General features: G+C 18.4%; 5 protein-coding genes across 5 annotated transcripts; 3 read left to right on the top strand and 2 right to left on the bottom strand.

Moving 5' to 3' along the window:
• Positions 1 to 1114: 1114 nt before the first annotated feature.
• On the top strand, positions 1115 to 8848 carry PGAL8A_00415000 (formin 1, putative; the record flags this gene model as incomplete). Its single annotated transcript, XM_028672864.1, has 1 exon — positions 1115 to 8848. The coding sequence occupies one exon, from the start codon at positions 1115 to 1117 to the stop codon at positions 8846 to 8848; it is 7734 nt and encodes a 2577-aa protein (XP_028529375.1).
• A 505-nt stretch (positions 8849 to 9353) lies between these two features.
• On the bottom strand, positions 9354 to 11430 carry PGAL8A_00414900 (CPW-WPC family protein, putative; the record flags this gene model as incomplete). The annotated part of the gene is made up of 10 exons (XM_028672863.1): positions 9354 to 9381; positions 9466 to 9537; positions 9682 to 9823; positions 9944 to 10072; positions 10181 to 10250; positions 10316 to 10383; positions 10534 to 10576; positions 10749 to 10825; positions 11035 to 11086; positions 11359 to 11430. 10 exons carry the CDS (start codon positions 11428 to 11430, stop codon positions 9354 to 9356), a joined length of 753 nt encoding a protein of 250 aa, XP_028529374.1.
• Positions 11431 to 11841: 411 nt separating this feature from the next.
• On the top strand, positions 11842 to 12403 carry DPM3 (dolichol-phosphate mannosyltransferase subunit 3, putative; the record flags this gene model as incomplete). Its single annotated transcript, XM_028672862.1, has 3 exons — positions 11842 to 11952; positions 12083 to 12190; positions 12350 to 12403. 3 exons carry the CDS (start codon positions 11842 to 11844, stop codon positions 12401 to 12403), a joined length of 273 nt encoding a protein of 90 aa, XP_028529373.1.
• Positions 12404 to 12614: 211 nt separating this feature from the next.
• PGAL8A_00414800 (conserved Plasmodium protein, unknown function) lies at positions 12615 to 15673 on the bottom strand (the record flags this gene model as incomplete). Its single annotated transcript, XM_028672861.1, is given in 4 exon segments — positions 12615 to 14189; positions 14191 to 14320; positions 14322 to 14743; positions 14984 to 15673. Coding segments are annotated over 4 exon segments (2817 nt in total).
• Positions 15674 to 16285: 612 nt separating this feature from the next.
• Positions 16286 to 17639, top strand: PGAL8A_00414700 (XAP-5 DNA binding protein, putative; the record flags this gene model as incomplete). The annotated part of the gene is made up of 2 exons (XM_028672860.1): positions 16286 to 17311; positions 17502 to 17639. 2 exons carry the CDS (start codon positions 16286 to 16288, stop codon positions 17637 to 17639), a joined length of 1164 nt encoding a protein of 387 aa, XP_028529371.1.
• Between the last annotated feature and the right edge of the window lie 27 nt (positions 17640 to 17666).

Here is a 17666-nt window from a genome sequence, read left to right as displayed (position 1 = left end):
ATTAAATAAAATATAGAAACAAAAGTAAAAAAAAAAAAAAAAAAAAATGAATAACAAGGATAAAAAATATTACATAAATTAAAGAAAAATCCTAAAGGAAAATTTAATTTTAAAAAAAAATTACAATATTTCTTTTTTTTTTTTTTTTTTTTTTGAAGTTTTAATTTTTAATTTTTTTAATTAAGAATAAAAAACTTATTTAAACTAATATTGATGCATTTATTTTTTTATTTTTTTAAGGACATGAAAGTGCTTACATATATGTATAAGTGTTTTCATATGAGCACTAATTCTTGTATTTTTTTATTATTATTTATAATAAAAAAAAAAAAAATTTTTAAAACAAAATATATTGATATTTACATTATTGAATAAAATATAAATTTTTTTTTTTTTTTTTTGAGAATGAAAAATAATTTATTTTAAAAAAAAAAATAAAATAAAATAAATTATACACGATTTCATGAAAATATACATAATTAAAAATATTCATTTGTTTTTTTTTTTTTTTTTTTTTTGCATTTTTAAATTTTAAACTTTATTTAACTATAAATTTTCTTACTTTTTAGACAATTTTATTTTTAATAATCTTACGTAATTTCTAGTGTATTCATATACTAAATTGTTTATGTTTTTTTTAAATCTAAAATAAATATTTGTGTTTTATTTTTTATTTTCATATATTTGGTGTATATTTTCGTAAATTATAATAAAATATTTTATTTTTATATGTTGTATTTTTTAGTAAATTATAATAAAATATTTTATTTTTATATGTTGTATTTTTTAGTAAATTATAATAAAATATTTTATTTTTATATGTTATATTTTTTAGTAAATTATAATAAAATATTTTATTTTTATGTTTTTTTTTTTTTTTTTTTTTTTTTTTTTTTTTTGTAAGAATAATGAGGTCTTTTTTGTTTTTTTTTTATTTGTATGTTTTCTTCTTTGTTATGATGATATCAAATAAATTTTTATGATTTCATAATGTATATTTATTAAACACAATATGAAATTTAACATTTTTCTTTCGTTTGAATTTCTTTTTTTTTTTTTTTTTATATATTTCTTATTAATACTTACATTTTAATTAAAGAAAAAAAAAAAAAAAATGGAAAATAGGACAATTACGTTAGCTACCGTTAATGACATTGAAAATGACAAAAATGTTGACACACTGAGTATGATAACAAAAATGGATATGAAGTTAAATAATAGCAAAAATGGGAATAATACAAAAATAAGAAATATAAAGTTTGAAGATTCATTAAAAATGAATGAAGAACAAATAAAAGTAAAAGAGGCAGTTTTTATATTACAAAATTTGGAAAATTTTAATTATTCTATTAGTTATTCTGAAATTCAAAATATAAGAAATGATTTACGATTATTTGCCGTTAACAGTTATCATGATAAAAAATATTCAGATTGCTTAATTCAAGCTATTCATTCATACATGATAGCAAAGAAATATTATTCTAAATTTTATGGATTTTTTTTAACAGGAGATATGAGTACAGAATTAATTTTAATTTGTAAATGTTATGTTTTAATTGAAAAATATAAAGAAGGAAAAAAATATTTACAAGAGTTAAAATTTTTAATTGATAATACTTTAATATATACTCACAAAAAGGGTATAATTAATGATCAGAAACAAAAAAAAGAAAAAGAAGAACCTGTTAATGCAAAAAATGGAATATATAATAATAAAAATTTAGATAATAATTATGAAGAACCAATTATATTGTGTGGAGTAGAAGTATTGTCAAATATACTTTATATTTTTGCAGATTTATTAAGTTTATATAAAGAAAATGATGAAGCGGAAAAATATTTTTTAAAATATCTTTATATTATTGAAATGTGTTTTAATAAAGATAGTTTAAATTATAGTGATGCATTAAATGATGTGTGTTCTTATTATATAAAAAATAGAGAATACACAAAAGCATTAGCTATTTGTGAAGAAATATTGGAGATAAGAAAAAAATATTTTGGTGATTATAATTCTGAAAATCCAAGCGAAGTAATTGCTGACTGCTATTGTAATTTGGGATTATTATTAAGATTATTGGGTAATTCTGTAGAATCTTTACATAAATATTTGATTGCAGTAGACGTGAGAATGCGAATTCATAAAACTAGATACACTATAGAAGTTCAAGACATTTTATTTTCTTTTGCTATTATTATGCATCAACTTAATAATTTCAAAATATCCTTACAATTATATAAAGAAGTATATTCTTTTTATAAAAATTATTATGGTCCAGATGATATTAATACTATAATTGCTTATAAGTTAGTTGAAGAACTAGAAAAAGATGTTATGAAAAAATCGGATACAAATGAAATAAATGCTAATTTAGAAGATTATATGGGGAAAATAAATGAAAAATCATTAAGAGATAATAAAATAGATAAAAATTGGAACTCTTTTAGTGATAAATTAAAAAATATTCCAAAAAATGGAGATGTTGATCCAAATCTAATTGAAAATCTTATGAATGAAAAAATTTTAATTAACACAAAAAATCCTCATAAAAATTTGGGAGATAAAAAAACCTTGTTAACATTAGAAGGGAATTTTAGATATAATGATTTAAGTTATTGTAGTATTGATGCATATAAACATATGCAATCAAATAAAGAATTTGAAGTTATAAAAAGTTCTTTTTTTACATCTTCCTCGATTAATAGAGTCAAATCACTATATGCAGATTCTTGGAAAAATACTTTAATTCCTTCCACATATATATTACCTTTTGTTGAAACAAAATTAGTAGATGATAAATTAATTCAATTATCAGAATGCAAAGATTTTCAAAATGCTATTATTTTCAAAAGGAAAATATTACCTATTGTTAATATACCATTAATTGAAAGAGGATATGTAAAATTAGAAAATGATGAACCTATTATGATTTGCAATGAAGACGCCAAAGTTTTATTAAACGAATGGAATATTAAAGAGCCTTTTGTAGATTCTCAAGGTAATGTAATTAGTAAATATGAAAGTTTAGATGAAGAATTTCATATGTTTTTATCTATATTAGATGAAAATAATGATATTATGTTAGGATTTTATAATAATCCTTTATATGTACCAAATCCTGCTATTTATCACTGTATTATTTTAAATGATCCATCTTATTTCGATAAATATAACCATAGTCATAATATATACTCTTATAATTCTTTACAAGAAAATGATAAAAAAAAAAATTCGAAATATGTTGATTTTAAAGATGTAAATTCCAATAATTTAAATTTATATAGTGATAGTGATTCGTCTGATTCTAAGAATAATATCGAAGCTATAAAAAATAAAGATAAACACGATACTAATATATTTAATTCTTTAAAATCTGTTGAAAAAAATATTGAAAATATTAAAACAATAGATGTAATAGATAAAAAATATTCTCTTACAGAAACTGAACTTCTTAAAAAGAAAAAATCTATCGATAATATGAAGGAATTTGTACCAAAAGAAAAACATATAATGGAAATGAAAAAAAATAAATCAAATATAATGTCATCTAAAGAAAAAGTGTTAGAAAATACGTTAAGTAATAATTCATTAAACAATTTAAATAAAAAGAAATCATTTAATGAATTAATGAAAAAGCCCAGTCTTAAAAGTAGCAGTTCTTTATCTAATAAAGTAGTTACAGATAATTATAAAGAAAATATTAATGAGAATGAATTTAATAATTCTTCTAAAAATGATACAAAAAGTAAGTCTTTTTCTGAAGTGAAACCTGATAATATAAAAGAATCAAAAACAAGTGATGTTAAATCAATTTTTAAAAAGAACTCAAAATATTCTACACATTTAAATACAAAAAAAAATAGTTTTAAAGAAAAAAAACATATTTTAAAAATGAAGAATAATAATTCCACAAGATTATTTTCAAAAGAAAAATATGTAGTAAAAAAATTTAGTAAGTTAACCAATTCTTTTAAAAATATGAACGAAAAAAGCAAATTAATTAGTCAGAAAAGCTCAAAAATATTGGATATATTAGAAAAAACTAATAGAAATGTTAAATTTAAAAAAGAGCCAATTGTAAAATCATCTATTGATCAAAATATTAAATTGGATTTACAAAATAATATGAAAAAAATTACTCAATATGATATGAATAACTTGAAAAGAGAAATATATTATGATGATTTTCCATCTAACAACTATACAAATTCTACTAATTTATCTTTTGATGATGATAAGGAGACAGTTGCAAGTTATGCAGAATATGAAAAAAGTAAAAAAATATATTCTTCAAATAATAATACTAGAAATAATCAAGATTTTTGTTTTAAAAGATATCCCATTAATAAAAATAAATTGAAAAACAAAAATAGATTAATTCTTTTTAATGATGAAAATGATGAGGATATAGAAAATTTCAGTGAGTGTAACAAGAACAGTTCTAATGAACTTGTTAATGAGAAGAATTCCAAAGATGTTAAAACAATTTATAACGATTATAATAGTGAATATAATGATGAAGATGTTGTTGATATATATAAAGTCTTTGACGTTAATATGTCATCTGATAATTCTAGTGATGAATCTTATTTTAATTATTCAAAAGAAAAAAAAGATAATCAAAAAAATAACTTATATTCTACATTTAAATCAACTAATAGTAAAAAAAATGAAAAAATGAAAGAAATTAGAAATTATATGTTTTCTAACAGCACATTTAAAGAAAATTCTAAAAATGTAGAAAATTTTAATATGAAGAATATTAATCTTAATGCTATTCAAAATGAAACAATCAATAATAATGCTAATCTTCCTGAAATTAATTTAAAGAATAAAATAAAAAATATTAAAAATGTAAAAAATTATGATATTTTGTTTAAATTTAGTTTTAACAAAGAAGAACCATTTGATAACAAAAATTTTTCTTTGAACAATCTCAAAAGTAATGATATAAGTAAAGAAGAATTAGAAAATGATATATTTTTAAATAATTTAAAATTAAGTGATAAAGGAGTTAAAGAAATATTGGAAGATAGTGAATTATCCACATCTTCAGTTTTACAGAATAAAAGTGAAAAAAGAATAATAAATATAGAAAATAAGAAAGAAAATAAATTAAGTATACATTTAAAAGAAAAAGATTTTTTTTTGAAAAATAATAACAAATCTATATTTAAAAATAATAATTTAAGAGAAATGGATAAAATTGTAGAAGAAATCTTAAGTGAAAATGAAGAATTTTATGATGAAATCACTAAACAAACCCGAATTTATGAGGAAAAAAATAATTTTGACACTCCAAGTAATAGTGAGTTTTCACAAAATAATGATAACAACATTCTCTACAAAAATGAATATATAAATGCAAGTAATAGTGATAAAAATAATAGAATTATTCATAAAGATGAAACCCTTGATGAAATCGATGATCAAAATAGTAATTATGATAAACTTCATGAAAATGATACTAATGATTTAGAAAATGGAGAAGTAACCCTTTCAGATAGATTAGAATGTGAAAAAATAGATGATGTACAAAAGAGCATTTTTGCTGATAATTTATTTTTAAGAAGTAACTCAATAGAAGAACTAGACTCCAATTTAGTCACCAATAAATATAAAAGTAACGATTTGAATATTATAAGAAGTGAAATTAAAAATAATAACATAAACAATATTTTGGAAAATTATCAAGATGAAGTCGATAAAAGTACTGATTCAGATATATATAATAAGAAAAAACATATTAAATTAAATGATAATAATTCTTTAGAAAAGGAAGATAATGTAAAATTAAGTAATACTTATAGTTTAAATACTAAGAAAGGTGAAAAAAATAAAATGAAGAGAGAAGGCAAGTTCAAATCAAATAAAAAAGATAAAATAAAAATGAATAGCTACGATCATTTAGATCATTATGATGATCAAATTCATGTAAATGAAGATTATATTAACAATGAAAGAGTATCAAATATGGAAGAAAATAAAACCAAATTCTCTTTAGATAAATATACATGTAATAATTTAATTAATAGTAGTGATAATATTAACAATACTAATATCATGAATGATATAAATAATATAACTGAACTAGGAAATATAAATCTTGTTGATAATGATATATATAATATAAATGATTTTGATAAAATTAATCATTTGAACGACAAAAAAAAAAAAAAAAAAAAATCATCATATTTTTTGCCTTTAAATAAAAAAATACGAATTTTAAAATTATTTTCCTTTTTTACAAAAAAGAAATATAAAAAAAAAGAAAATTTAAAAACAGACAATGAATATATTAATGATATACCATTTAATAAAGATAGTATAAATTTAAATAATAATTCTGTAATTAATATATCACTAGAAAACAATAATACAAAAACATTAAATGAACTAGATAATATACCATTGAAAGAGAAAAAATATTTTTTTTTATCAGAATCCTTACATGGAATGGAAAAACCAAAGTTAAGCTTAAAAGGAAAAAATTTGACATTAAAAAAACTGACAATGATGAAAAAAGTTTCTTTTACTAAAAAAAATGTTAATGAAAAAAGTGAACCTTTGTCTAGAAGTTCCAGTGTTATAAAATTAGAAGGGAAAGAAAATAACAATGTTATGAAGAAGCAGTTATCAAAAGAAAACATTATATATAAAGGAGAAATAAATGAAAAAAATAACAGTGACACCATCTTGAAACAATTATCAAAAGAAAACATTATATATAAAGAAGAAATAAATGAAGAAAAAAAAGTTTTAATAAATAATATAGAAAATAATTCTACAGTACAAAATTCTGAAAATAATAAAACAAAAGGAATATTAAAAAATATGGAGCAAAAAAATATTCCAAAAAGTATAATAAATAAAAAGGAAAATAATGAAAATATATTAAATAAAACAAATGTTGTAAATGATATTAAAAAAAATATTGATAGTAATAATAATAATGAAGTTAAAATTGCAAAAAATATAAATGATAAGTTATCATATGATTTATTAAAAAGAATAAAATTTTGTAAAATTGGATATGAAGATGATGATTCATTAGGAACTTTACCAGTTGTTCATTTATTGAATGAAAATAAAGAAGTTATTGCAATTGTCCCATGGCAAATTGATCTAACTTCTTTCACTTTAGCAAAATCATCAATAGAAGAAGAAACAGTAAGAAAATTAGGTCTGTTGTCTAGAAAATTAGAACTAACAATAGATGAAAGAAAAAAAGATATAGAAAAAGAAACAAAACTACTAAGTGGAGAAGGGTTAAAAGAATTAGGTCTATTAGAGACTTCAGGAATTTCTAAAGGTCCTATACGCGGTGAAAATTTAATATCAGGAATTGATTTGAATGCAATAAAAACTTCATATAAAATAGTAAAGAAAAGTGAACCTAAAGAAAAGGTAATGAAAGCACCAAAAGAACCCCCTAAAAGTACACAAAAAGCAAAAGGGGGAAAAAAAGAACCACCGAAATTTATGAAAGGACCTCCAAAAAATATAAAAGGTGGGCCTATATTAGGAAAAAGTAAAGTTGCTAAAATGAAAAATGTAAAAGATGAAGGAAAAACAAAAAGATTTTTCTGGGAGGCTTTATTTGAAGATGATATAAAAGGAACTTTATTTGAAGAAAAAAAAGATTTAATAAAAAAAATTGCAATAGAAAAAGAAAATGTAGAAAAGTGCTTTGCTAAAGCTGTTAGTAAAAAAGAAGAAAGTAAAGAAGCGAAAATTAAAAAACCAAAAGTTATACAATTATTACCAGATTCTAAAAGAGAATATAATATGTCTATCGCTTTATCAAAATTCAACAATTATACATTTAAAGAAATTAGAGATGCAATTATGGAGTTAAATCCTACAATACTTAATTTAGATAATACAGAAGTTTTAATGCAGTATGTTCCTACCGCAGAAGAAATTGAAATTGTGAAGGAATATATTAATTCTAATGGTGATTTAAATTTAGTAGACAAACCAGAACAATATGTTTCTGCTTTGATTGGGGTTCCATTACTAAAACAACGATTAGAATCTCATTATTATGCTCTTTCATTTAAAGAAAATTATGAAAATACTTTAAATCCATTAGAATGTATATTAGAATCATGTGAAGCTGTTAAAAATTCGGTAAAACTGTTTACTATTTTATTCACAATTTTAAATGTAGGTAATACATTAAATTTTGGAGATTCTCAAAGAGGTAATGCTTTTGGTTTTAAGTTAACGACTTTAGCTAAATTAAATGATATAAGATCGAGTACCAAACCTATTAGAACATTATTGCAATACATTTGTGAAATAATTTTTGAAAAAGATGCGGAAATCTTAAACATAATTGATGAATTAAGATGTATTGAAAAGGTTGTTAAAACGGAAAAGCAAACAATTGATGCTCTTCTGCAGAAATTAAAACTAGGCTCTAATAAAATTAAGAATGTTTTAGAACTAGCTAAAAAAAATCCATCTGATCCTTTATATGAAGCTCTTACAGAATTCTATTCCAGTGTTGAACCAAAAATTGTAGAATTGGAAAATTTTTACAATCAAACTTTTGATGTATTCAAAGAAGTAGCTCTTTATCTCGGTTATAAAGAAAAAGAAGTTAGTAATATTCAAGTTCATGATTTTTTTAAACAATTATGGAATTTTATCCAATCTGTTGAATTCAACAGAAAAACTTTAAATGAGGCTGTTATAAAAAAATTAAAAAAACAAGAACAAGCATTAGCAGTAGAAAAGCAAGGAGTTTCTCCAAGTAAAAAACAAAATTTTACTATTATTAAGAAACAGACTAAAGAACCAACTGCAAAACCAACAAAGAAAACATTTAAAATTTTTTAACTTAAAAAGAATTTTTATTTTTTTTTTTTTTTTTTTTTTTGTGAAAATTTGAACACTTTTTTTTTTATTTGTTATACTTTTAGTAAATATTAAATTATTTCAATGAAATTTTTGTTAAATTTTTCCTTTTTTCATGAAACATTTTTTGGTATTTTTTTGTTTACATTTAAAATATCTTTTTTTTTTTTTGTATTCTTTTAACTGTTGCAGATTTTTTTCATAAAATATTTTCATTTATCCGTAGTACTATCCGCTGTAAAACACATGATTTTAAAATAAATTTAAGAATTTTTTTTTCTAACATATTACTTTTTTAAATTTTTATTTTTATTCAAATATATTTAAATAAAGAATAAAATATAAATAAGCAGTTAGAGTATACTTCAGCAAATTATGTATTAGAAAATTTAAAAAAAAAAAAAAAAAAAAAAAAAAAAAAAAAAAATAAAGTTAAATATCCATTTTCTAATTTTTACAGAAAACAAAGAATAATAATTCTTTTTCTTTATTGATAATTTTTCTTTATTCTCCATCTAAATTTTTGTATAATTTTCAAAAAAATATGAATGTGTAAATATATATTTATAAATTTATGTTAAATTTTCTTTTATATTAACTTTGTAGCTGCTGGTGTAATTGGGAAATCTCCATCAGGACATTCATCAAATAAATTTAAATGATCACATTTCCTTTAATATAAAAAAAAACAAAATTTCAATTATGAAATTCATATTCGAAAGTTATATTTATAAATTTCATATAAAAGTTTAGTGTTCTACATTAAAAAAATCATAACAATATTTTGTGAATTTCTTATCTTTTAATTTTCTTACCACCAAGCCTTACATTTTAAACTCCATTCTTCTAACATTCGAATATTATAACCAGAAAAATTCATTTGAAAATTACAAGGACCATTATATAATTCTGAAGGCTTACAAGATCTTATGGTATCTTTAACTTTGTTCCATTTTTCTATTAGAAAAATCAAATATTAAATTTTTTACACATATATTTATATATATAAATTATTTAAAAAAAAAAAAAAAATAAAAATAAAAACATAATCATTCAATAAATATGTGCATATATAACCTGGACAAAAGTAAGTAAAATTTCTTACACACTTTTTACATGGCCAAAATGCTTGACATTTATTAGACCAAGTTTCTTTTATTTTTTCAGACATATTTTTTATATTTAATTCTTCACCCTTGCATGGACCTAATGAACAAGTTAAAAAAAAAAAAAAAAAAAAAAATTATACACACAACTGTAAATAATTTACAAAATAAATATTTTATTTACGTATTTTTTTTTTTTTTTTCTAACCATTGTATAATGATGAAGGGGCGCATATTTCATCTTCAGTTTCATGAACAGAACCAATATAATTATAATCCTAAAAATATTAAAATACTTAAATAAAAAGTAATAAAAAAAAAAATATGTAAACTTCTTTTTAACATTTGGACAAGGTAAATTGTAATCTTTCTCACAAATAATCACAGGGTCTATTAAATTATCTTGATTTACTATTAAATATTGGAATAAAAATTTTATAAAATGAAAAAATGTTTATAATAAAAGAAAATATATATTTATAATATATCTTTAAAAATTAATGAGAATATTCTCTAAAATTAATAAAAAAAAAAAAAAAAAAAATATAATTTCTTTAGTACATTGAATAATTGGTGGAGGAATATTTTTTAACCCTTTTATTAACTATAATATTTAAAAAAAAAAAAAAATCAAAAAATTTATTATTAATATAAATACATTTTGCAAATATAATAATTTTATTTTTTTTCATATAATTAAGTTTTTATTAACATATCTTAATATATTAATCATAATATATATTTGGTATCACATATATATAAATTGTTATAATTACATTTGCAGCTATATTAGAATCAGGAGTTTCATTCTGTTCTTTTGATGGCGCATTTGAAGAACTTGTAATAATATCACCTAAAAATTTTTTATACTTATTTTTTTTTTTTTTTTAATGTAAGAATAATATTTCTATGAGCATATATGTTCATTATTTTTTTTATTATGATCTTTTTAAAGATAATGAATTTCAAAAATTTTTATAAGAATTTATAAAAATATTATTTTTTATTTTTTTCTAATATTCCTATTAAAAATATTTAGATTTTCTCTTTTTTTTTATATACCTGCACTTCCACCTATATTTTCTAACTCTCTATTTGAAAATATTTCGTCTTTCTTTTATGTTTATTTACATATTTTATTTTAGGATAAAAAAAAAAAAATTTTAGGTTAACATCTAAAATTTTCACATAATTTTCTTTTTTTTAATTATGGTAATGTATTTTATTTTTTTTTAAGATTAATAATATTTTTATTATTGTTTTATTTCACTAATAATATATATATTTTTTTGATGATATTTATTTAATTTTGTAATATCAGTAACATATGTTATTACTAATATACATAATATATATATATATTTTTTATTTTTTTTAAGAACTTACTTTTTCTCTTACACACATATTTATTTTAAAATAAAAAATAAGAAAAAATAGGTATAAAAATAATTTAGTCATTTTTTTTTTTTTTTTTTTTAGAATATTATAATTCTGTATATATTGAAAAATTTTTATGTTATATTTTAATTTATTTTTTAATATTTATTATATAGATATAATATTCTCAATTAAAAAAAAAAAAAAAAAAAAAAAAAAAAGATAATAAAAAATATATTTTATATTATGCTATTTTCCTTTTTTTATAATTGTAACATTTTTATATACAATCAAATTTATGATTAGGTAAGTGTGTATTTACACTTAACAATTTTTATATATATATATGTGATATTCTTATATTAACATATTTATATTTATAAAAAAGCAAAATAAAAGAAAAAAAAAAAAAAATTAAAAATCAACAAAAAATTAATTTAGTTGATAAAAATTGTTACAAATAATTAAAAAATAAAAAATAATTGAAACAATATGCTAACAAGAGGAAAAGTTATTGTATTAATTTTTTTATTTTCAACAATTATCTGGATAAATGTGTATGACAAATATAAAAACTCAAATTCCTTAATTAAATGGATTTATGTAAAATGATTATATAAAATGAGAAAAAAAAATAAAATAATAAAATAAATATAAATAAATTATAATTTTTTAATATAAATTCATAACTTCAATAAAAGTTTAATTTTATTTTTTTTTTTTTAATTTATAGATTCCGTTGTATTTAATTACTATATTAGCAATTTATGCCATTATATGTATATCTATAAATCTTTATAATTTTAATAACATTCCTAATGGACATGAGGAATTATTAAAAGTAAAAAACAACAAATATTTATAAAAATTTTCATAATATACATAATATTTTTAATTTTGATTATTTCATTTTTACAATTTGAATATTAAAATGCTCTAATTTTATTATTTCATTTATATCCTTTATAATTTTTATGTTTTTTAATTATCATTTTTCAAGGAATTAAGTCATATTAAAAATGAATTGGAAAAAAAAAATTTTACTTTTGATTAAAAAACAAAACTTTCGAAGATTAATTTATTTTCTTTTTATCAAATAGCTATTCCCCTCCCTCCCTTTTTGTATACGATATAAAAGAAATAATATAAAACATAAGGAATGTTTTAATTCATTATTTTTTATTTTTATTTATTTTTTTTTTTTTATTAAAAAATTATTAATATTGTTTTTTTGTTTTTTTTATTTTACTATATTTTATTGTATATTATAAAAAAAAACCTTTTAAGACAATATTTTTTGGTGAAAAAGAAACTGGAAAAGAATGTAAAGACAAATTAATTTTTTTTTTTTCTTTTATATTACTTGTTTTTTGAAACATTTTTTGTAAGATATAAAGTCTTAGTGTATTATAAAAGTACATACATTTAAAAGATATTTCTTTATTTTCACTTTCACATAATTTAGATAATAAATTTATAAACGAATATATATCGGGTATAATTCTTCTGATCAACTTTTTTTCATATTTATCATACTTTTTTATATTTTTTTCATTACTATCTTTTTCTAATTCTAATTTATCTTGATAAGAAATAGTGTGATTGCTTTCTTTCAAAGAATTTTCGTTTAAAATAATGTCTTTTTTTTTATTTACATTATCTAGGATATCCGTATTTTTATTAATTACATTAGAGTTATAATTATTACCTATATTATTATTTTTGTCATTAGTATCATTAGTAATATTAGTAGTATCATCATTTTTACGATTTATTCCATGGTTTCCCTTTATATATTCACATGTAATATTGTTCATATAAATATTATAATTCTCATTGTAAATATAATTTTCAATATCATTTATTATCATTTCATTTTTAAAATCAAATATATATTTTCTTAAATCTCTATATTTCGTATAACAACAAGAACATATTAAAAAGGGAATTTTTTCATCAATACATTTTTTTAACGTGTAATCAGTTAACCCCCCACAACAATGCAAACCAACTATTAAATTAACTTTGTATTTTTTAAAATCAAAGTTCAATATTGATTCATTAATTATTAGAATATTCCTAATTCTATTAGAATATATTTTTAAAAAACAAGTAAAAAGAGAATTAACATTAATATCTAATATGATGACTAAAACATTTTTAAATGCTAATGAAATGTAAATACCTAAATCCCCTTTTCCTCCTCCTACATCTAAAATGCAAAACTCATATGTTTGGTTATTAGTTTGAAAATTATTACTTATTTCACTTAATTCATAGTTATTAAAACTTTTATCACTGTCATAATTTTCTTTATTCATTCCATTTATATCACAATTGTTATCATTTTTTTTATCGTTATAATCGTCAGAATATATCTCATTTAAATGATAATAATTATTATTTTTTTCAAAATCATTTTTTTTTCTATTGATTTTTATTTTTTCGTTTGAGTCAACAATATTGTCTAAATAAAATTCTGTAATATTGTAAAATTCTGCATTTTTCCATTTTGAATTTTCAAAAATATTTCCATTCTTCTTAGTGCTTTGCTGAATATAATTTTTAATCTTTTTTACATTTTCTTCATTAACTAATTTATCATTTTTTTGAATAAATAAATTTAAAAATTGTAAATAATTATCATAAAAAGTATTATTATCTTCAATATACTTGTTAACTAACATACCTATAGACAAAATAGTATTTCTACAAAAAAAAAGTGTGTCATTTGTATTTTCTTTCTTTATTTCACTTAGTAATTTTTTTATATGATTAAACATCCAGTATATTTGTGGAATTTTTTTTTTGCTCATGTAAAATGTCATATCTTTATTTTTTTTTTTTTTTTTTTTTTTTTTTTTTATNATTTTCTTTCTTTATTTCACTTAGTAATTTTTTTATATGATTAAACATCCAGTATATTTGTGGAATTTTTTTTTTGCTCATGTAAAATGTCATATCTTTATTTTTTTTTTTTTTTTTTTTTTTTTTTTTTATCTTTAATATCTGGACTAAAAATACAATCATTAATTAAAATATTATTAAATGTATTTTCATCCAAATAATTAAATACTTCATCATCATCTTTTGAACAAATAGTATTAAAAGTAAATTTACTTTTATGTATTTTAAATAATTTAGGTAAAACATCAATAACTTTTATTATAAAAATTTCAAAATTATTCATTTTTTGATTTGATATACTTTTGTAATTCTTATTTTTGTATACAATATTAAATATATATTTATTTTTTTCTTTATCACTTTTATTATAAATATTAAGAATGTAATTCTCCGTCATCCTCAAACTTCTACATAATGTTAACATAGATATAGAGTTTTTTTCAAATAATTTGAAAAGTTCACTAATATTGAAATATTCATAATTTACCTATAAAATAATATTTAAATTACATAATTTATTAATGAAAAAATATATATAAATATATATGTATATATATTTACATTTTTTTAAAAAGAATATAAAAAAACAATTTTCTTTTCTTTTTTCATAAATATATAATATATATGAAATCTATAATTTTATTAAAAATAAAAAAAATATTATACAATCTATAAATATTATTTTATTTTTCTATATTCATTTTTATTTATCTTATTTTTCTTGTACTTCAAGTAGATAAGAAGAAAATACAATTATAGATTTTTCATTGGTATTTGTTAACGCTGGTAATCCTATAATATATATTAACGAATCTGTTTTAATAATTTTATTAATATTTTCATGTTTTATGTATTCATTAATTAACAATAATGGAAGATTGTTTAATTGATCATCACTTGATGATTCTGCATATCTATTTTTCTGCAAATTACTATAAAAATATTTACTTAAATTAATAGAATTATAAAAATTCTCCTCATTTATATTAATTTCATCATTTTGTTTATTTTTTTTGTAAAATTTGTTCATTAAATATTTTTGATATAAAACTAATTTTTCCTCATCGATGTAAAATTTTTTATTAATTATTATCTGTACATTATCTTCTGTTTTAATAACTTCTTCACTAAACATATTTTTAATAAAATAAAAACTATCATTATAATTTAAAAAATGATATTTATAAAAAAATAAATTTTTTTTTTCGTTTTCATTATCTTTTGTTATAGTGTCATAAAAATATAAGTATTTTCCATGTTTTCTCACATTTTTTATTTTACAAATTAAATGAACAAAATTATTAAAATTATAATTAAAGTCGTCTGCGTTAGTTAAGTTTTGAAATTCTACCTCTTTTTCTTTATAAATACTTATATCATTCACAAAATAACCTGTTTTTTTCTCATTTTCATTCATCTTTTATTTGTTATGAATTCATATATCTAATTTTAAACATTAAGACTATTAAAGGATGTTTTCTTTAATTTTTATATATAACAATATGTAATTAAAAAAGTTAGCAAAATGTCAGTATTTTAATATATATTATAAAAAATAATTTAAAATTAATATTTAAAAATTTTAAAAAGATTAAAAGCCTTAATTTAAAATTATATAATGTATATTTCTACATAAATGACGTAAAAATAAAAAGCCTTTTTTATATTAAAAAAAATAATCATAAGAATAACACAAAAAAATAAAAAAAAAAAATTAAAAAATATATAAAATGAGAAGTTACAAATAAAAAAGTTTATATGTTTTCAAATAAGGGAAAAAGAAAAAAAAAAATAAATAAATAAAATTAAACAAAATAAAATTAAACAAAATAAAATTAAACAAAATAAAATTAAACAAAATACGAAATAAAATAAAATTAAAAAGTATAATAAAAAGAAAAAAAAAAAAAAAAAAAAAAAAAAAAGTATAAATATTAATATGAATTTATATAACTGAATAAAATATATTTTAAAATAATAATAGAATCTTAAATATTTTCAAATAGAAAATAAATAAAAAATAATAAAAATGAATTTTAGAAAGCATGAAAGTACGGCTGATTTAATAGATAGTATAATAAATAGTGAAAATGGGAAAGTTCAAAAATACGTTTTAGAAAGAAAAAGAAAAGAGAAAGAATTTATAGAAAAAAAAGAAAATATAAAAAAAAAAGCCTTAATGGCACCAAAACTAAATCAAATGTTTGTTATTAATAAAAATGATGATGATAAATTAATTAGCGAAACAATTGGTCTTAGAACAGTTCATGAATATAAAAAAATAAAGGATGAAATTTATAGTAAAAAAAGAAATAAAGATTTAAATGAAAATATTGAAGAAAATAAACATAACAAAAATAGAAATTTCAATTTGTCCTTTTGTACTGATGAGGAGAATGATGAAGATGATGAAGAAGAAAAAGAAGAAAAAGAAGAAAAAGATCAAAAGAGAAAAATTCAAAATTCATATAGCAAGGATAATGTATCCAATGAATCTAGCTTAGAAAAAAAAATAGAAAATAGTGGAAATAATTCAGAAAAAAATGTAAAAGAAGATTTAAGTGATATAAATAATAATAATGATATAACATATAAAAAAGAAAATAATTTCAAAAAAAAAATTATTAAAGATCCTACGGTGAATACATCTTTTTTAAAAGATAAGGAAAGAGATGAAAAAATAGAATTAAAAAAGAAAGAGTTAAGAGAATTATATTTTAAATTAGAAAATGAAGAAAAAGAAAAAATTATAGAAATAACCTATTCTTATTATGATGGTTGTGGTCATAGAAGAAAGATATCAGTAAAACAAAAAACAACAATAGGTCAATTTATTAATAAATGTGTTGAAAATTTAAAGAATGAATTTATTCAATTGAGATCAGCTTCTTGTGAAACCTTAATTTTTGTAAAAGAAGATATTATTTTACCAAATTATTTAACATTTTATGAATTAATTAAAAATAAAGCTCAAGGAAAAACAGGACCATTATTTGTTTTTGATGCAGTAGAAAATTTATCAGGAATTACAGATATAAGAAGAGAAAAAACAGACGTAAGAAAAAAGAAAAAATAATTAACATAAATTAAAAAATACAATTAATATTGTCTACATAAAAAGATTATTTATTTTAATTATATAAAAAAAAACAAAAAAAAAATACAAGAAAAAATTATTTAAATATAAATGAAAAAAAAAGTAAATCATTGTAATTTTCTTTTTTTTTTTTTTTTTTTTTTTTCAGACACACGCAGGCAAATTGGTAGAAAAAAAATGGTATGAAAAAAATAAACATATTTTTCCTGCATCTAAATGGGAACTTTATAAGCCATTAAAAACATATACAACTAGTTATAATGATTTATTTAATAGTTTTATATAAATGAATCTTCTTTATTTATTTTTTTTT

The sequence above is a fragment of the Plasmodium gallinaceum genome, assembly GCF_900005855.1.
Source record: "Plasmodium gallinaceum strain 8A genome assembly, contig: PGAL8A_v1_119, whole genome shotgun sequence".
Lineage (NCBI taxonomy): Eukaryota > Apicomplexa > Aconoidasida > Haemosporida > Plasmodiidae > Plasmodium > Plasmodium gallinaceum.
Note: the sequence above shows the minus strand (reverse complement) of the source record. Positions and strands in the feature narration are given on the sequence as shown.